Here is a 21,182-nt window from a genome sequence, read left to right on the forward strand (position 1 = left end):
TGGGCAGGAGAGGGCAGCTGGTTTTGCAGAGCTCCTGCTGCTCCAAGGCACCCAGCATGGCCAGCATCTTCTGCTGGGTTCCTTCTGGACACGTTAAAAAGCCAGATTGCCCAGTAGACCTGCTGACAGTGTCAGACAGTTCTGGCACATATTTAAGGTCCCCTCCAAGCCAAGACCTTCTATGATTCTGTATTTTTAATGACATAATGTACCACAAAGAGATCTCAGAAGACTGTAACCCAGCTGGGTTTGTTTACCTTATTTTTACAAATAGCTGTACCCCAGGAATGAGCCAGACTGGTAGGGAGGAAAACAGTCCCATTTTAAAAATGAGACAAGGTGGAGAGGTCAGATCCTCTGTTAGAGCTGAAAAATGCAGAGTTGTTTCCAGGCACCAGAGCCCTTCTGCACGTCTTTACTGTTTTAACGTTATGAAATCAGGGAGTGTTGTGGAAAAGCTGTGGCTCTGGTATGGGACACTGGAGAGATGAAGGCAGTAAACAGCAAGAACTTTACACAGCTTGAGAGCATGGAATCAGTGCTTCCAGCTCAGGAATTGGTCGTATTTGGGGTCTATATGAGCGTGGTCTAAAGCACACTCTCTGACCCAAGGGACTGGAACAGATGGGCTCACAGAAAGGCAGTCGCCTTCCTTTGTCTCACAAGCAAAGATCCAAGTCATGATTAGATATCAAACCTGAAACAGAGATGGCACTGGACCCATTCTCCCTCACACATAATCTGATGGTAACCACAGGACCCTCCTCAGCCAAACTGTCCCAATTAGATCAATAACCTAAGTCTCCTCACAGAAGAAATGGGCTTCTGCGAAGTCTGAATGCTGCTTCAGATGGGCATCATGTTCTTTCCAGTGGTGTCTCTGTGTTCTTTCAGCGGGTTTGAAGGCTACCCAGAAAATACAGCTGTTAAATGACACCTTATTTAAGGACGTATCCTTATTTAAGGACCCATCCAAGTCTGTGACCCCACAAGTCCCAAATGTCAGCAGACACATGCCTACATCTCCTTTGGGTTCTTGTCCAGGACCCATTTAAAGATGCTTGTGATCTCAGTGTGTTCTGTGTAGGGGATTTGCATCTCATTCCTATTAAAAGTGCTCAGAAATAGTTTGTGTTGACTGTAAACCCTTCAATATATTTAATTCTTGGTTTTATATGACTCAACAAAATATTAGCATTCCCAAAGTAAAAATACTCTTAAAAACAAGCAAAGGAAGCGAGTAAAAGCTTGCCAAACATCTTGTTTTTTTCTTCTTTCGTTTTTCAACAAGCTCAGTGACCTTATTAAGACCTTTGATATTTGGATTTTTTCTTCAGTTTTGTAGTCACACTGGAAAGAAACTTCATTCAAAGACAGTAGCAGAAGAAGAAAAAGAGGTTTCAAGTTGTGAAGTACACAAGTGGAAGAGCTAAGACATTCAGCTGGTCCCTTTGACAGAGAGATTAAAGTCAACGTCCATTAACCATATTTTCCACTATCATAATTTTTATTCAAAAGTGGACTTAAATGACTAAGAGTCTATGTTGTTGATTTTTGGTGACAAAACCACCATGCTATTTCTGTTTCCTTAAACTCAGAAGCATGTGAGAAAGAAGTATCCCAAATTCAACTTGATCTCAAAGGAAGCTTATCATTTGTCAGCCAGGCAAACTAAGACTCACTTGTCAGGCAGGCAAACTTAACTAAAAAAGTTGAAGCTATTAGCATATGCAGTTATAAGCAGTTATTCAGTCATAGGTTATTGTTTAAATATGAGGGAAGGAAAGCAGATGTTTATGTAAAAATCAACATTACTTTCCAGCTTCCAGGATGATTAGAGCAGCAGTGCAGGAAAGTGATGGAAGGGAGCACATTTCTGTGTGGGGCATATCTGCTGTCAGCTAAACACATGAGTGGAACAATGGGGGAGTGTAGAATCTGTTTGGCTTTCCCCTGCTCAAAAAATCTGTGGGAACATGCTGTCGTTGGGATGTGCTGAAGAGATGAGCTCTGGCACCTACGCCACACTGGAGAACTGTGAGGACAAACATTTGGGAGGAAAGCTGAGCTGATCCTAATTGAAGCAGACACCAGTGCTCCCTCATTGAAACTCCACCAGCTTTGCCAACCTGATGTCAGGTTCTCCATCACTGTGTGAGGGTCGCCTCCAGGCAGGGCATGCTAAAAATTAATTATGCATGCATATCCTCCCTCCTCTTTCCCACATGTGCACAGATACACTCCAAGTGAGCAAAGAAAAGCATGTGGGAACTGCTTCTTGACACCACTTTTGTCAGTGAGTATGTTTTGCTGCAAGTGAGGGTGTTGGTTCCGTGTCCCCGGGGGTTTGGACAGATGAAGATGATATTGGGGCTGCAGGCATTGCAGGGCTCATCATTAATAGTTCACAGGGGACGGTAAACTGAGTTGACTATTTTATTACAAATTTTTAAAAAAACATTTCTTAATTTTGGTGTGTGCTGGATTGGGTGGTTTCAAAGATTTCTTCTTATTTAGGAGTCTACATTTTCAGTTGCAATTTTCTTTCCCTGCCTGCTTGGGCTATGGGGAATAATTTGCTCACATCTGCAGCTCAGCATTATAGGAATGTCTTTCCTGGAGAGGGTGTGGTGTCCTCCCTCCTAGATGCTCTGACATTCTCCAGGGTCGGGAAGGCCTAAGATCTGGCAGGGACTATCTGGGGTTTTTGTCTCCTTTTGCAAGTGAGAACATGAGTCCTTTGTGGGGAACATCTGGGGATATTTTGTTTAATCAGGTTTTTTACTGCTCTTGTGGCTTCGGGTATTAGCACTGTCTCTGCTACTTCTGTTCTCTGACAGGGGCATGTAGCAGTTGAATCTCCCAAGAGTCAACTAAGCCATGTTATTGGCTGCCTCCAGGGGTAGCTGGGTGAAACTTAACGGTCCATGAGATACAACAAGTCAGTAGAAATGATCTAATGTCCCTTTCTAGTCTTAAACTCAGTGAAATGGTGAAAATTCTGCTTCTAAAGGAAATGGCAGATGAGCAGTTGCCAGGATCTCCTACCAGGCTTCTTCCCCAGCTGTGTCCATAGGGAACAGTTTCCTTTTTACAATCTTGTTTGCAGATTCTCAGCAGAATTGTACCATCTTCACTCCTGGAGACCAAATTTGAATTGCCATCCTTCTGTGCAGCCCATTTGCTCTTCCTCACTCAAATGCCGAGACTGTTTCAGCCTCTCTTTGTGGTGACTGTTTCTGAGAGAAACTTTTTGGTTTATCTTCCTTAACCAAAACCTAAAAGAGATATCTGTTTTATCTGACACCTGCCTTTCACATGGGTCAGGTCAAACCTCCAGTTGCAAAATATGTATGACTCTCCTAAATGCAGTCTTGTTCATCTACTCTCTCTGGTTGAGAGCTATAGCCAAAAAAAAAGTCTACCAGGAATTTTTATACACTCAAAACATCTCTTTTGCTTTCCTCTTCTGCAGAGGAAATGCGCAAATTAAAGTTGTGAGTATTGATGTATTTGTTGATGTACTTTTCTTTTTCTTGGAAGCATCTGCAAAGGTGGTCAGAGCTGCCTCTCTTCAGCTGCCAAGTAGGCGTCCTCTCCTGTGTGTACTATCAGCAAAATCAGTGTTTTTTCTCAGATTTACGTGCTTTACCTTGAATATTTCCATATGAAAAGAGAACCTTGAGAAAAAGGGCAGGACTAGAAATTCCGCAGTCTGGGGATTCCAAGAATGAGGGAAGCACAGATGCTTTTTCCTCATTTGAATTCAAGGACACACCATCTCCACAATGGCCACCTTTCCACAGAGAGAGAGGGGAAACCTCCCCTTCTTGCTCTACCACATCAGTCACTTTTTAACTAACTTACAAACTGTTTTGATTTTTGCAGTAAGTTGGAATTGTTTTTAGTACAGTCTGATGAGGTCTCAGCTCACCTGGCTGCAACAGGCACTGCAGAGTTGTGTCCAGAGAGCTGGTGGTTGTCACTGGGTTGTCTGTCCAGCATAGCCAGGTGACAATCAACCTGGACTGACACAAGAGAGCCTCGGTGAGAGACCCTGTGCCTGAAGAAGGAGGGATATGGGGTGTCCATGGTGCCTGGTGTGGCACACACTGGGAATGTCTCAGCCACAAATCCCAACCTGATCAATTTTACAAGACTGATGAGGGTGAACACAGTAGTAGTTATGGTTATCAGTCATTATGAACTATATTTTGCAAGGGTTTATTTAGAGGAAACTAGTCTGCAATTAATTACAAATTCATCATAAGATAATAGCACAGGTACAGCCCAGAACTGATGTTCTCTGTCCTTTCCCATCGTGCAGCCCAGAGGTCCCAAAGAGCACGTGCAAATTGTCACAGATGTCTTTATCTGCATCCAAGCAAACCCTCTTCACTCATGCTCACATCCTTGGATAGGCAAACATTTATACTGTTGCATTTCACCCAGATTCCTGCCTGCAGCTTGAGGTTTAACTGTTCAAATTCAGCTGCTAGAGCTGGTCACCAGGCTGACTGCTCTGCAGTCCTCTGCAGGAAAAGCTGAACTGTGGCCAGCTCTCCACAGGTAGTTGGCACAACACTTGCAAAGAGTGATGTTGTCACCAGCCAGTTGGCCAGGAGAGCTCAACTTCTCAGACCTTCCATTCCAGCACGATCTTTATCCCTTTTATGTATTTTAAGCTTTTTAGAAAGCCATCAGTCAGAGGCTGGTGACAGCTCATGACTATAAAAACAAAGAGAGCTTAAAATATTTGCTTCCTCTACTTAAGGTTTGCAGTTCTTAGTAATATGTTATTAGGAAGTTGCAGAGCAGTCAAATGAGAACAGAATAGTTAATAAATTTTCTTCATAAAGTGATTAAAGCAAATGTAAAGAAATTCCAATGATCTCTTACCATATTAACTAAAGAATTTAAAATAGCCCTGAGATTTACACAATTTTGCACCACTGCTTTTACATTATGCCAAGTTCAGTCCCAGAAAAGCAGCTGCAGGTCTCACTCTTCACTTTTCCAAATTAATTGACATAACAGTGTCTTTGTTTTTCTTTGGGTGATAACCCTCAGCAAGTCTTTTTTTCTTCCAAATTATCTGCCTTGCCCATGGCCCCTCATAGCTTGCAAATACAAAGTGAGTGAGGGTTCTTTGCAAACTTACTAACGATAAAGCGTGTTCCTTCTCCCAGTTGTCTTTGATGCAATCTGTTTCAAATGCTGGGACTGATGATGCCTCAGAACAGTGTAGGAGGGATGCCTGAGTGTGACTGAGACACAGAGTTAAAAAAAATAAAATCTAAAAAATGAGAGATTCCTTTTAGATAGAAAATAAAATTCAAGGAAGCCATGCCTTGTTTGAAACAAAACAAGCCATCTAAGTTTATTGTCTGGATTATTAATTGTGCTGGATTGTTCAGCTGTCCCGAAAATGTCTCTTTAATCATTCAGTGAGTCTGAAGCCTGTGTCTCCCAAGACCACGTTCTGATCTCTCACATATGGTGTATTGCACCGTTCATTAGACCCACTGGTCCAGTCACATGGAAATGATGTTCAGACTGTTTCTATCCATATCTGCTACTTTTCTTCCTGAATGTGTCAGTCTCATGATGAGGGCAGTGACTCCAGCTGACACAGACACAATTGCTGATTGCAAAGAGAGACACTACTGTGAAAATAAAGAGAAGCAGGGGTTATTTTTGTCATGGTTCAGGCTTTGTGAGGCATCCCTGCCCTGCAGAACTACAGATTCCTTTGCGGGAGGAAAATTCTGAGATCACAGGTGCTAATGAGTGAAAAGAGGATGGGTGACCCTGGGAACAAACTGAAGGACTGGGATGCCCAAAACCTGAGCTGAACTCCAAGATGAAGGAAGAAGTTCCATCTGTGTCGTGAGATTCAGTCCTCAGCTCTCAGCACTGTGCTGTTCCAAAAGCACAAGTGCTTTGTTTTGGTGGTGAGATGGGAGAAGGGATTTGCTTTGCACAGTGGGAAGCAGGATTTCTTGCTCTTCCCTCTGAATATTTGATGGTGGCAGTAAGAGAAGTGAGGAACAAGGCAATCTTATCCAGGATGGGTGTAAGCCAGTCAGGTGAAGACCCTCACTGCTGAAGGGACAGAGCTCAGAGGGAGCACAGCTATGGATGCAATAACTCATATTTAGGAGCTTGTTTCCAGCTACATGTGCAGAAGGCTCAGTACTGATGGCTACCAGCAGGAACCAGGTCAGGGGATTTCCAAGCAGAGCACTTGCCAGGGGACCCCAGAATGTCACATCCAACTCCTCAGCCTGCACTTGGTTGGGGAGGGCAGGCAAGTGATGTGTGAAGTGTTGAGTCAGTATAAATGTCACAGCCAAAGGTCTTCAGAGTCGGAGTGACAACAGGAGGAGACATTAGTGCCAGGAGTTCTGACACAGAAAAAGTGCTGTCACTGCCACCACCTCCGCCTTGGAGATTTATTGATGGTAACTTGGGATGTGCCATAAACAGAGGTGATATTAAATGAGTCTGACTGTCTCAGGGGCTAAGTTTTACAACCTAAAGTGTGAACTCGCTCTGTCTCACTGAGATCCTAAGGCATTTTTCCAGCAGCTCCCAGGATATCATTAAGTGCTCTCCAGAGAAGGGCTCCAACAAGAGAGAGCCCTCCCTGTGCAGCACAACACCAGCTGCTGAGGACAGACACAGATATCTGCCAGGGAACTCCTGATGGAGATTTCCCAGGATACTGTTGCTACCTCGCTGAGGACACAGCCTTCCCCTCCATGGCTTTGTGAGGAAACCAGAAATTGTCAGGCAGGTTACCCCAAGTACCAACACACTCTGGTGTCAGAGGCTCTGACCTCGGTGTCAGCAGCTCATGCTGCAGAAAAACCTCCCTGTAGCTGTGCTGTGACTGCGTTGAACCTGGTCAGCCTTTGCTGAGATGCCCTCTCAGAATGGTCTCTGCAGCTTCAGAGGTCAAACCCGTAGTTTCCTTCTGGAGTCACTGGCCACAAAGGGCTGTGCTATCATGCAAATGTTTTCCTTCTGCTCTGTAAATGCTTCTGGGGCTGCAATAGCCCCTTTCTGCTGAGGAGTTCCCATGTTCAGATAACACATTTTATCCCAGAAGAAGCAAAATCTTCAGCAGAGTTCTGGGGATGCCCATTTCATTCTTCTCTGTAACTTCTGCCTATCAAAGGTAAAGCAGGTCTGTGGAGACCAAGGGCAGAGCACCACATGGTCACAAGCCCTGTTCTTCACAGGTTCCTTCATTGACCCATGGGCCTGGGGTAAAATTATTTTGTCAGGAGAGGTCACAGCTTATTTTGGGGAAAAGGTTTATTTTGGTGAAATTCCTGAGAAGCCTCCTTGCCCTTCTGCCCTCATGACTTTTCTCTCTGCCCCTCCAGTCTGCTCGCAGTTCTCCAAGGGCGTCTATGCCATCTTTGGATTTTATGAGAGGAGGACTGTCAACATGCTCACGTCTTTCTGCGGGGCTCTCCATGTCTGCTTCATAACGCCAAGCTTCCCTGTCGAAACATCCAACCAGTTTGTCCTCCAGCTCCGCCCAGAGCTCCAGGATGCCCTCATCAGTGTCATCGAGCACTACAGCTGGCAGAAGTTTGTGTACATTTATGATGCTGACCGGGGTAAGTCACAAGTATGTGGGAGGGTTACCAGACAGTTAAACATAGTGCTCTGGGTGGAGACTTGGCCTCCAGAAATCCTCTTACTGTGGGTTTCTGGAAGCTGAGAGGATGCCTAAAGGAAGGGTCACCCTATGCCTTCCCTGTTCTCTATTCCTTTCGTAAATATCCATTTCCGCTGAAGGTGAGTGTCAATCTACATGAAGCATCAGCCTGACCCAGTTTGAGCCCCATCAACATGAGGGAAATACTTGATGTGTAGGTGGTTTGAAATGGTGAAATTGTTTATATTCAATGTCCCATATTGAACTGGTCTGTCAAACTCAAAGACACTGAGTCCCAAGTTTATAAACATGAGTGACTTCACCCAAACCCACAGTCAGGTGTGAAATGTGTGTCTGGTAAATAGCTTGAAAACCTCCAAGTCCTCTGTGTTAGCACATGTCAGTTGTCTATGTAAAACAATAAAACCTTTGTTGGGTTCTTGAAGTTATTATCTAATTTTCTAAACCACAAACAAGGCTAGTGAGCTCATTGCTCTGTGATTCACTTTTCCCAGCTCTCAGATGCCTTTAAAGCTCCAGGCTTGGAGGCTGGAAGCCAAACGGACTCGTGGAGGACAGGGTGGAGGTAAAGGTGATTCACAGCTCTGTCCTGGAAGTTATTGTTATCCCTTGAAGGGACAGGATAACCTTTAGAGACAAGAAGAAGGTATAAAAGCATCACGCTTTCTGTTGTCATTCATCATGAATATCCCAAAAGGACTGCAACAGACAGAGTTGTCTAGTAGGATTCCAGAGCAGTGCTATGTGAATCTCCCCTGGAAGGCTGTGCATGTAATTTAGGCAACATAATTTAAAAAATAATGGTTTTCTTTCTGATGACAGAGAGAATGATGCTGAATACAATCGTGTGTTTTGATTGCTGAGGGTGTCCCTAACTCTAGGAGCATACAGCCTAAACAGATCAAAGACAAGAAGGAAACTATGGCCAAGAGAAATCAAGTTGTTTGGGTCGTGACAGACAGGAAAATGGGGATTAGAGTTCTTATCTGAATCCCACAGCAGGGTCTGATCAACGAGACTGATCTGCTGATTACAAAGGAAAAGTAAGCCTGCAATCATCTGCACTAGGACAGAAAAAGTAGCGCTCATTAATTCTAGCCCAGCTGAGTTTGGGTAAAATCTAGACTATTAGCTGCTCTCTGTTGTTCTGCTTCACTCTTGTGTCTTTGACTTCAACCTGGCCTGAGGCAGCTATACAGGCTGTCAGGAGGATGGAAAGATGTCACCACACAACTAAAACCTGGCTCTTCCCCCTCTCTTCCCATCACAGGGTTGTCAGTCCTACAGAAAGTGCTGGACACTGCAGCTGAGAAGAACTGGCAGGTGACAGCTGTCAACATCCTGACAACAACAGAAGAAGGCTATCGAATGCTCTTCCAGGAGCTGCAGAAGAAGAAGGAAAGGCTGGTGGTGGTGGACTGCGAATCTGAGCGGCTGAACATCATCCTTAACAAGGTCGTGCTGGTTTGGGCCGTCTGGGAGGGGTCTTGCACATGGAAGAGGAAGGGTTGTTTCTCCTGGAGAAGTTCTCCTTCCCATTCTTGTCTGATCCATGTCTCACTGTGGCTTTCACTGGATGGGGTGTGTGTGCACTGCAGCAAGCTGCTGAGCTTGCAGACACGTCTCCGCTGTGTTATTGTGGAAACTGTAAAGCTATATAAATACCAGAAGCTCTCATGTATTCAGGTCAAGTGAGCCCCACTGTTCCATGTTCCCCACTTGTCTGACTCCTTTGCTGAGCCTTTTTACACCTCCTTACTCCTCAGTGAGTTTGCTTTGTGCTAATTCCTCCAAGCAGTGTTCACAAGATGTGTCACCTCCTGATTCTGCTGAGTTTTCCCACAGTTTTCCCACCTCCTGTGAATTAGGGTGGAGGTGTGAACTGGCCCTGCCAGACTTCTGGTCCTCCAGCCTCCATGTGCTGCACCAAGTTCTCACACCTGTGCCAGCAGGACAGAGATGGAGAAGCTTTATGGTACATCTGTAACAGGAGCATTGTCTCCATATCAGGCTAGGGCTCACCATCATGCCAGGGCCTCCAGGCTATAGCAGGTTTGGATATTTCCAGCTCTTCTCATGCCTTGCAGTAAGAGACACGTTCATTCACAGCCATCTCCTGGATGCTTTGTCAGCTCGTGGCCACGTGCAGTAGAGGACTCAGCAGGTAGCTTGTGTGCCCTGCCTTACTCATCTTCAATCTAGACAGGTCAGCCACTAGTGCAGACTCAAATTTCCCCTATCTTCTTTGCTCCATGCCTTCCTTAAATGCTTTGCCTCAGTCCTGAATACGGAGTTCCGTGGACAGGAGACAAATGCAAGCCCATAGACAGGTTCAGCCCACACTTCTGCCCCCTCTTCAACTCCAGCCACAGCAGCTTTCTCCCTCACACCTACATCCAAGTCCTCCCCCACCACTGGGGCTCCAGTCCCACGCAGCTTAGAAAGGATCCCTCAGTGCCACGCAGCCACTGCATTGCAATTCCCACTGTTGTATTCCTCATAATCAGCTCACTCTTACCTCGCGCTTCGCACGTCTCCCTGTCTAAGGCACCTGTCATCTCCCGTCTCACACTTCAGCTGCTCGCTGTCTGGGGCAGGGACTGACATTTCACCAGCTGCACGGCTCAGCAACGAGCACAATCCATCCTTGTTGGATGCCTCTGGGTGCTGCTCTGTTATATGTAATAACGGAGCAAATAGCAGGTTTTAACCTCAAAGTAAAGGTCGCATTCATGAAAGAGAAAACAGATTATTTCATAGGATAGTCTTCTCTCTGGCCACAGAGCAGCTGCAGTCGAACAAAATTTTTGATGGGATCTAAGCAGTAAATTTGACTTTTCTGCAAGTTTTGCTACATGGTGTATCAGATTTCTAGGGTTAATAGTGTTGGGTTTTTAAGCCTGTTTTGTCTAACAGAAAGTTAAGTTCTGTAGTCAAATATTATCTAGTTCTCCTGATACAAACAGGAAAATAAGTCTTTTTTCAAACTTCCTCACGTAAACTTGGATGTAAGAAAAGCTATCTGTAAGAGCATTAAAAATCCAGATATTATGATTATTTGTCTTGCAATGCTATAAAAAATATCAATTCCCATGGAGAAGAGATACAATGTTGTGTTTTCCTACAACAAAGACAGAGTAATTCCCACAGACGTCTGTGCCTGGGAGGGGACTCTCCAGTGAGGAATAGGTCTGAGAACAACTTTTTCAGACCTGTGTAGTCCATTTTCATCCTTTTTTTCATTTTTGTTCCAAATCCACCAGGATTTCTGAGAGCAAAGGGAGTTATCCCAGTGTGAGCAGGGCATGCCTGGTTTTTCACAGCGTGAGGTGACCGGAGGGATTCAAAGGTTGTGTTCAGCTCGTTGTCACGTGGAATTCAGCTGGGACTGTGACTTGAACTGCCAGCCAGTCTCTCAGCTCACCACGCCAGCATCCTCTCTGGGAATGTTCTGTGCTGTCTGCCCTGTTTCTCTGAGTGTCTGAGGTGCTCAAGGAGCTTTTATCCTCTTCCCTGACAAGCCTGTCTCTGTCTCTCTGTGGCTGTGGATTTGTGCTCCCCGGTGAACGGGAGAGCTGGGGACGGCTGTTTAGCATCAGTGCCTCTCATGCACACTGGTGCTTGCACACACTTTTCGTTTCTTCTCTGTACACATGACACAAATAACACCACTTACTCCAGCACAGCAGTCCTTGCGTTCTGGTAGCTGTGGAGGAGCCAGTGCTCCCTGTGTTAATGAAACATGGGAAAATGACCTGATTTCTTTCTGGGAGATTTCTTTGTGTCATGTCTCAAGGGTATGATTTATCTTTGCCGAGGTACCTGTCATTTGTGAACCAGGTCTTGATTCAGGGCAGGTTATCGCAGGGTTGTGCTGTGTAGCCTTAATGGGATAAGAATGTGGTGGGTTGTGCTCCATCAAAGCCCTGCATTGTTTCTTCCTTGTCTCTCATTAAAATGAGTAACTGGAAGTTCTCCTTTGCCAGTGTTTCACTCTGAGAGGATTTCTCTCTAATAGATGTCAAACTGGCCCATTAAGTAGTGGGTAATGAAACCTAGGTGGCCCAAGTGAGCTATCAGCATGCAGCCCAGCACAGCCTCTCACCACAGTCAGGATAAGTGATAAATGCTATTATAACCTCAGCTTGCTACTGCTGTCCGGACACATTAGGACTGAGCAAGCATTTTAAAATAAATTAAGATCACAAATAACTGTGTAAAACACAGGAAACAAGCCTCATAATTCAGGTGGATGGGCTGCAAGATTAACAGCTCAGGGAAAGTTGGATAGCAGCCCTCTGTGGTTCATCGACTCTGACACCTAATAAAATAACAAAGGAGAGTTTGGGCAGAAGGAGCCAATGCCAGCTATTGTTGACATGGGAGAAAAGGGGAATTGGATCGTAATTCTTAGACATCCCAGTGCACTGGAGATTCTCCTTCCTGCCACAGGGTTTGGGACTTACTGCAAAGGTCAGTCTCGGTGAACAGAAGGGGACAGCTTGGGTCTGGTTTTACTTCTTAGATCTGGCAATGGAAGGTACTCAGAAAACTACCCATAATGAGGTGTGTATCTTCATAGTTTAGGTATATAGAGTTTTTTTCTGAGAGCTTCAGACATCTCAGCAGAAGCCCGATCCTGTTCAGGGAGCCACAGGGCAGTGGAGCTGGTGGAGCTGTGTAAGAAACTGCTTCTAAATGAAGCCTTCACTGGAGTTAATTGCCACCCCCACACTAATGCTGAGAACCAGATGAGTTTTATTATGCATACAAGAGCACTTCATCAGAGAAGGGCTAAGACAGATGAACCAGTTGCATAGAGCAAGTGTCAGCTCATTTATAATCCATTTGAAAATCCCTAAATGACTGCTCATGATAATCTGGGAGTGCTGTCCCATGGGGAGGATCAGTCTATGCCCTCATCTGACATTTCTCAAGCACCTGCTGCCAGCCTGGTATCAGAGAGAAGTCCTGGGTAGACTGATTTCTGGTTGAGTCCAACACAGCAGTTGTTTTATGATCATTCTGGCTGTGAGGATCTTTCTGGCCATGCTGCAGTTTGTGCAGATTTTGCCTGAGCGTTGGCAATGCAGGCAGAGATTCAGAATCACTTCATACAATAGTGGAAATAAGAAGTAGTGTTGCCAGCAAAGAAACCTTATGGAAAAAGCACAGTTCTGTCAGAAACTGGCAATTCTTGTGCTTGTGCAGGTTTTGAGGACATGTTGGTTTGGGCTTTTTTCCCACTGTTTTCTTTCTGTATGTAGAGTGGCTCAAATGCAGATGGTATCTGACTCTAGTAACCTAGGAAGAATTTAACAGTGCTGCTGGAAATCAATAGAGAGGAATTTCAATGAAAACATAGAGTTGGCGAGGATAATAGAATTCTGAACTGTATTCTTTCTGTTCTCTTTTTAAATCAAGGAAAAAGACAGGGACCATCTGATCAGTGCCTCTGTTCCTCCCAATCACAGGCAAGCCTGCAAGAGGTGGAAAGGAAAATAAAGGGAAACTTCTCCAGCTAACATAGAAAAAATCAGTTATTACAGTTCAGTAAGCAATTGTGTTGATGAAAGAAAATAAAACCTTAACTCTGCAGGCATCAGGGAGAAAGGAGTAAGTGACAAAGTGCATATATTGGGACACCATGAATATGAATATATAGATAATCTCAATGAACATGCAGGGGAATCCTCTGTTTTGGAGATGTGGTTTGAAGCTACCTCAATGCACTAAAGGAGAAAACTTCCTGTCATCTCACCCAGGTGGGTGTCTGTGGCAGTGACCATAGCTGGGAGGATGTGCAAAATAGCTCTCTAGTCTTTCTTGATGTTTCAGCTGTATCTGTAGTACATATGGACTACAGCTTCCCACTTTTTGCCTTTGGTGTCTGAAAAATGGATCTTGTTTAGCTTCTTCCTTTTTTTAAAGTGCTGTTTCAAATTTCCCTGAGCCCATAGGAGATAGGTTGGTTTGGTTGGTTTGTTTCCCTGTTGTAGAATGTTCTTGGGGATCTTATCCTGTCTAGTTTCAGACTTGCTGCTCAAATATCACGTGTGAAAGCTCTTTCTATCCTCTAACAAAACTGTGAAATTTTTTTGTGTCTTTTTGCCCACAGCTGAACAATCTCATCAGGGAAAAATAAGAGGGAGAAAGAGCAGATAATTGAGGGTCTTCTTCCATAGTTGATCTCTGCTAATTACCTTTGGTTTTTATGTTGCAGATAATCAAGCTTGAAAAAAATGGGAATGGGTACCACTACATTCTGGCAAATATGGTGAGTTGTCCTCATTGGTGTTTATTTTTAGCTCTCTCTTATATTGTAAAGCAATACATTTATGGTTACTGAGATGGACATCTTTTCTCTCATCCACTTTTTGGGAAAAAAAGAATACTAAAGTCCTTTACTGTGTTCTCCTTGTGAGGTGTTTCCTCTTGAGACAACAAAATTATCTGCAGGGTATCTCCAAGTGTGCTGGGGTTTTGTGGTGATTTGACCTTGACTGGATGACAGATGCCCACCAAAGCCACTCTATCACTCCCTCCTTAGTGCTACATTAAATCTGACTGTCATGGCTCTAAGGAAAGAATTGGCTCTCCCCCTTTAACCCAGGGGGTGCTGCCTGAGGACAGAGCAATATTGGACAGCAGCAGGGCCACCTTTCTGAATCAAGTCTTCTAGTAGGATGGGAAATTTCCCTGCCTAGGGGGATTTGGGAAGCTGTGAGAGAGAAATAGCCTCAATCCATAGGGCAGCTGGAGGTTTTCCACAACAGAGCTCCTCCCCTCTCCTCCCCACTTGTGTCCATCCATCCAGGGAGATGCACAGCATTGGATGGGCTGGTGTTGGCAGTCTGGAGCAGAGGCTGTTCCCCCCAGGGACCCCTGTGTCCATGTGGGGTGAGCCCTGTGCAGGCTCTGGACCTGTTCTTCCCACACAGAGCTGCATCTGTGAGGCAGCACGTCAGCCCTGGAATAATTAAACTTTAAACTGCCAATTAGTCAAGCAGTTGCTGCCCTTTTCCTTCTCTTGGTCCTAAGATAACTCTGTAATTTACAAGGCAAAAATGGCCACATCATTACCCTGCAGTGCCCTGTACTGACCCTGCACTCTGCGCTGGCCGCCTACCATGTAATTACAGAGATAAAAATGTTACGTTGTGCAAGGGGAGGCATGCAAAACCGTAGAGCAGCCAATAACTTTAGTTGCTAATTTTTAATAGATTATTATTTGCTGTAACCCAGGTCCTGGATGTTTATGAAAGTCCCTTCATTAAAGTTAAGCAGGAAAGTGAGCTGGAGTTGCTGGAGTGTGCATGTCTGTGCACTGTTATGCATACCCACGTGGAAAGCTGGATGAAAATATCACCTCTCCTCTCTATGCAGTTTCATTAGGATAAATACATTAAGGACATGAGGTGAACTAACACTCGGGTGCTGGATTTTGGAAGGACATTTCCCTCTGTCTTCTGATACCACGGTCTCCCACTTTTAGCTGGAGAAAGCACACTTGTCCCGTCTTTAATGTGTTTTCTTAGCCTTTGCACAAATGCTGAGAGGACAGAGCTGGCTGGAAGAGGCTGCATGCTCAGCCAACAGGGGTTATAAATAATTAACTTGGAGCAAAAGGCTTTTCATTTCCCCAGCCCCTCTGCAGGGAGATTCTGCCTCCCACTGCAGCTCAGTGGAAGGGGCTTTGGGTCCCACAGGGGCTGACAGGACCACCAGAATCCACTGTCACTAGCTGTGTTTTACAAGAAGCTTTGATTGACAAGAAAAAGAGTGAAAGTAATTCAAGCTTTACCTTTTGTCTTTCCTGCTCCTTAAAACCTAATATCACATAAGAGCCAAACTCTAGAGAGGAATATTAAAAAAAAAAATCATGGAAAAACCATTTAAAAAAAGAAACCTAGCACCCCTCAATGTTAAAAAAGCCCTTTCCAGGGCAGAACAATGTGGGCAGGTTCAGGCACCAGCAGGCAAATCAGTTTCTATGATGTGCTGCACCCACACAAGAGCTGATCTGTTCAACAAGGAGAATGCAAAAAGGCCCTGAAGATCCCATGTTTCTGAGACCATAGGCCAGCAAGGAAGGACAGCAAGGCTCCCTATGTGGGGATGGCCAGGGATGTTATAAGGGATTGTCAGAACAAGGGAAGTCAGTGTCTGGCAGGGTTAAACCCTAGTGCAGATGCTCTGATCCAAGAGATCACAGGGGGGGTTTTACCCTCTCCTAAGGACACCTCGTCGCTGGATTAGAGCCTCCAGAGGGTGTAACGTGCTGTAATTTATTCCCACTGACTCATGCACACAGTGGTAGACCTTAAACACCCTGCATTTTCCCCTGTAGACATGTCCTAAGATGACAGGGCATGCACTGCCCACACACACACACACACACACACACACACACACACACACGTGTACCCTCGTGCACACCCGCATGCCTGGAGAACAGCCCTGGTTTGTGGAAATGGCTCATTCTGGAGCACTGAGTTGTCAAGAGAATAAATTAAGAGCTAAAGCCTGGAAGTGTCAGGTTTTTCAAATGAGTTATTTTTGGTCCCCTGTGCCGATTGATGGAATCCTGAGTTTAGAACTGTCACACTTCGTGAAGATAAGGTCAAGAAGTCCTCAGCTGGTTCGTAGCCACCAATTTACCTGCAGGAGCTGGAGCAAGGGGATGAATTTTCCATATCTGCCTATTGCCTAACCTTCTTGGATACAGAAAAATGAGGACACAATTATGGAAATTACACATTGGAAGCAAATATTGGGAAACATTTCTAGATAACCCTTCTTAAATTCTTATTTTTAGCTATATGTTTGTTCAAAGCTATACTCAGCCAATAAACAAGCAGCAGCATACTACTGCCCAGTTACAGCAGCTTCAAACTGGTGTTGCATCATGAATGCAAAGCAAGTGAGTTTGCAAGGCAATGCACAGGTTGAATAAGGTCTAAAAAAATCATCTCTTTGCACATTTTGAAGTGGAGGAGTTCCCTGTCTGGTCACAGACAATCCATGAGCAAAGAGGCAATGCCTTGCATTAATCATGGTGTGTTTGCCCAGTAGTTGTTGTCGGTGAGCTGTAGTAAAGTACTGAGCAGAATTTGACAAGTAGCAGCAAATGAAAGCTGGTATTTCCTAGCAGGAACAGCTTTCTTTTTCAGTGAAATCGCTGTTGCCAAGGTGAGACAATAATATTTCTGTGTTCACAAACAAAATGAAACCATTCTGCACCTCAGGCCATGGGCAAACATCTTTCTCCAAACCTGCTATGCCTGCTAAAGACACAACCTGCCTTTTCTACCTAGCCCTCCCTGTCCCACGATGGTCTGTCTGCAACATCCCTGCCAGGGGGAAGGTTTCTGTGAGCATCCCTGCTTCTCCTTGAGGCAAATTTGGCACTGTTCATGGCTTTTGCAAACTCATGAAATCCTGATCCTCAACCAGTACCCATTGGAGTTATCCCAGTTAGCTTTTACCAGCTGCCAGCCTGGATATTTGTCAGGCGTACCAGCACTGGGGGTTTGCAGTCGTCTCTGTCTCTCTCTTCCCCTCGGGAACTCAAAGAGATTTGGCGACTTTAAGAATTGTTTGTTTTTGTGAGTCTTATTTTTCTAAGCTTTGTTCTCAGCCTTTGAGATCATCAGTCTAGCAACCACAAAGTAAAAAAAAATACAGTCAATTATATCAGAGGAGCAAGCTTAGGAACTTCTGGGATTCCTTTCTTTTGATGTTCAGGCTTTTTCCCCATAACCTTGGCTTTGTGTATCTGTTTGCCCTATGCCATGGATGTGAGCTGACTACTGTCAGTGGTGGGAGAACATCAGCTCTTTTGGGCAGAGAAAAATCTTTGTCTTAAAATAAGTGACATTTGTGTGACCTGTCTTTAAATGAAAAGTATGAAAGACAGCTGCCACATATGCTGTTTTAGCCTTTTTTTTTTCTTTCTTGGTGCATTAGTCCAGGTTGTTCTTTTAGCAAATGCTCTTTTTTTGAACATGAATAGATAAGTGTATGAGATTGCTGATGCTAGGGGTAGAAGGGAAAAGTAAAGATATAAACATTGCTGATTAGCCAAGGTAAGCACTTTTTTCTGTGCCATTCTCAGCATGTGTCAGCACTGAGTTAGGCCATGGACAGAGTTTCCCTTTGCAAACAGTTGAGGTGGTGTTGGAGGTTACCAGCACAGCGTCACACTTTGTCAGCACAGTGGCTTGTGCAGGAGTCAGGCAAGATGTGCTGTTTCGGTTCAGTTCACCAGTGATTTAGATGGGAATCTTTGATTTTTTTCCCCCCTGAAAAATGGAATGAAGAACTTCTGCACCACCAGGGCTGAGACTCATTATTGTGAGACCAACTCCTCGTACAGACAGTGAAGAAGTAACCTCCTGAACTGGCCATCAAAGAGGATGCCCACATCCCTGGGAAGCAAAGTCCTCCCCACCCAGGCAGAGATCAGCTCTCCTGAAGCAGTGCAGCACACCTACACCTGCAGCATGTGCTGTGACTCTGTGGGGAGGGTCTGTGGTGCCCGTGCTGGGCACAAGCCAAGTGCAAGGTCTGTGCATGCCCCAGTGTGACCTGTGGCACTGACCGTGTGTCGATGGCTCCGCTCCCTGCACCAAACCATTGGTTCATCCTGCCTGGAGCTAAAATGCTGTGGTTCTGTCTCCCATCACCCAGAAAGCTGCCATATTTATTTCAGTTGCTTTCAGTTCTTAACACTGTTGCCTGCCCTCTGAGGTGCTGCTGACTTGCAGTACAAACATGGTCAGCGGTGCTCATGTTCGTATCACTCACTGATTGGAAATTCTGTTCTGTTGAGTTTCCAAAAGGATTTGTACAACATCCCCTTCTTGTCCTGGTAAGACCTCAAGATGCCTGGTCTTGCAAAAATTGTATTCTTATATTGGAAAGAGATGTCCTAAGTTATTTTTAGGGTTCTAAAATTATGCCAGTTAGACCTTTCCTCTTTTGGAGGCGTTGGTGCAAGCAGGCTCATGAGATAAATTTATTTTTCTGTTCAGAGTAAGACAATGCAATATATCAGCAAAACTTCTGAAATCTGCATTTCACTTTCAAACAGCTTTTCTGTCCTGATTCAAAGATTATCAAGAAGAACCCCATATAACATTATCTCATCTGAATCGCTGATAGTAAAAAATCCAGCAGTGCCCAGAATTAATTTTTGCTTAAACTAGAGTGTCTCATATAAAAGAAAATTATCTGTTTGGATACAAAAATTGCCCACACAGGAGAATATGAACAGCAACCTTGGGAGGATTTTTGCAGTAGGGCTCAAAAACATGAGTGACTTACTGTGACTTAAAAAAATCAGAGCATCAGGTGAGCAACTGACAGATTATATTACAGCCATTGGAAGGAAAAATGTGTTTGTTTAAATTTCAGCAAAAGGGTGTTAAACTAACAGGTTTTCTCAGCCATTTGCAGTCTCCTAATCCATTACCTCAGCTAAACTGGCAAGTGGTGATGTGTAAATCCATAATATCTTCCTCATGGTGACTTCATTGGTGCTTTTTTCTAGTCAAAACCTGCCTAGCTTCAGCTTCCTCCACCAGATTTATGCTTTTGTTTGCTAGACAAAATATTCCATTACTGATGTTTTGGTCCTTGTAAACTGTGATCAAGTCATCCCTTAATCATACCTTTGATTGAAGCCCTGGCATCTGCCACTGCACGGCACGTTTCCCAAACCTTTAAATCAGCTTATATGCTGAAAGCTCTCTAATGCACGAACATCCACCTAGAGCATCCCCCCTCTGCCTGGACTGAGCCTTCCAACAAGATGTATATGATCATTTATATCCAAAATGTGCTGTGGCAATAGGATTGGACAGTTGCAAATAATACCACAATGAAAACCTGTAGAGCTGTTCCAAAGAAAAGTTGCTGTTCATCTCCAGCCCCTTGTCCTTGAAGTCTTGATTCTCACCCAGCTTGGTTTGCTTTGTATCCATAGACAGGACAAAACACCCTCATCAAACTGCAGAATTGGGAGGGTGTCTGATAGTGCCCCCTTCTCCTGTCTTTCTTTTCCCCTTTCTCCACTTAACTCCTAAGTTATAGTGAGGACTCACATGTTTTGCTGCCACAATGAGATTTGACACATTAATAATTCTGCAGAGGAGAAGGCCTCTCCCGCTGGAAGGCAGGCTGGAATGAGACTGGAGCAGATGGGCTCTTTTTTGACATACCCTCCTTATTAATACAAAGTGATAGGAGTGAGGAATGATGCTTCACTGGAGAAGTCAAGCTTGAAGATAATTTGTTATATTAGGGATGCTCTGTCTGGAAACACTCGATTTCTTGCTCCCTGCAGAAAGTCACTGGTGTACCTTGGAATGACAGGAGCCACTTTGTATTCACTCAGCTGATTTACAGCCATTCAGGAGCAAAAATTTTGCTTTGTAAAGTTTCTTATAATCATAAAGTCTGCTAGGAGGAAGTAGTCTGGCATTGCGAGCCATGCATGGATAGCATCTAAACAGAGCTGGGCTAGCTTCCCAATGCTGCCACAGGTTTCTGTGGCACCCACCCAAGCTCAGGATGAATTGCTTAAATGCTTTTGGCTTGAAAGGGAATATTTTAGTGTGCAACCTATTATAGAAAAGAAAAAATAGTCTCTAGTGTCTCCTCATCCCAGACAGAAAGGGACTTAAAAACCCTAATACTCCTTCCTGGAACTAGGGAACTATATTAGGTTTAGCCAACAAGCCTTTTCCTGACAATTAAAGAGAAAGGGGCATTTTCCCTCTCCTCTTTCAGAGCTGAGCCTTACTGGAGGCAGATCTGGAGGGCTCAGAAGATGCAAAGGGAGGAGATAAAACAACAGTGTTTCTCAGGAACGTGACAGTCTTCAAGGAGACTCCCTAATGTCCTTTCTCTCAGGAAAAGACAAGACTTGGAGCACAGGCAGAGATTTTAGGCTGTGCTGTGGGGTGGTTTATGAGCTGCTGAGCTGGAGCTTCCTCGGGGCTCAGCCCTTGCTGCCACAGCTTCAAAGGCCCGATTCTACTGCAGGAGGCACCTGCAGGGAAAGTGCCAGCAATTAATATGAGCTTAGTGAAACACAAAGAGAATCCGAAGGCGTGGGGCAGCAGCTGGCTGCCTGTCAATGTCCGGGTACGGAGGTGAGGCTGCGGCATTCCCAGGGGCTGGGATGATGTTCCAGAAGGAGCAATGCTGCTTGGTGTCATCAGTGTGTGGAGAGAAGGCAAGGTTTAGAATGGTGAGGCAGTGAAATACGAGGGTGAAAGGAGCGATGCAGAGAAGTAAGTGATGCTGGCAGATTTGAGAAGGGTCATGCATGAAGGGACGAGGCTTTCCCTGCACTGGCAGCTGCCTGCACTGCCCACTCAATGTCCTGGCTCCTCATAGTGTCCAGGGTATAAATAAGGAGCTGGCTCATTTCTGGAGGGACTTTCTTTTCAAAGCAGATCCTTCGTGGACCACTTAA

General features: G+C 44.8%; 1 protein-coding gene across 5 annotated transcripts in view; it reads left to right on the forward strand.

Annotated features, from left to right (window-relative positions):
- Nucleotides 1–21,182, forward strand: part of GRIA1 (glutamate ionotropic receptor AMPA type subunit 1) — a 119,793-nt gene that overhangs the window by 48,197 nt on the left and 50,414 nt on the right. For 3 of the 5 annotated variants that reach the window (XM_018073610.1, XM_018073611.1, XM_018073612.2), the window contains exons 4-6: nt 7,395–7,634; nt 8,967–9,154; nt 13,920–13,973. In XM_018073610.1, coding sequence (XP_017929099.1) covers nt 7,395–7,634; nt 8,967–9,154; nt 13,920–13,973 — 482 coding nt within the window. The remainder of the gene's footprint in view (nt 1–7,394; nt 7,635–8,966; nt 9,155–13,919; nt 13,974–21,182) is intronic. The other 2 variants (XM_008931798.2, XM_008931797.2) reach the window with 1 other exon arrangement.

The sequence above is a fragment of the Manacus vitellinus genome, unplaced genomic scaffold (assembly GCF_001715985.3).
Source record: "Manacus vitellinus isolate BGI_N305 unplaced genomic scaffold, ASM171598v3 scaffold_25_pilon, whole genome shotgun sequence".
Taxonomy (NCBI): Eukaryota; Metazoa; Chordata; class Aves; order Passeriformes; family Pipridae; genus Manacus; species Manacus vitellinus.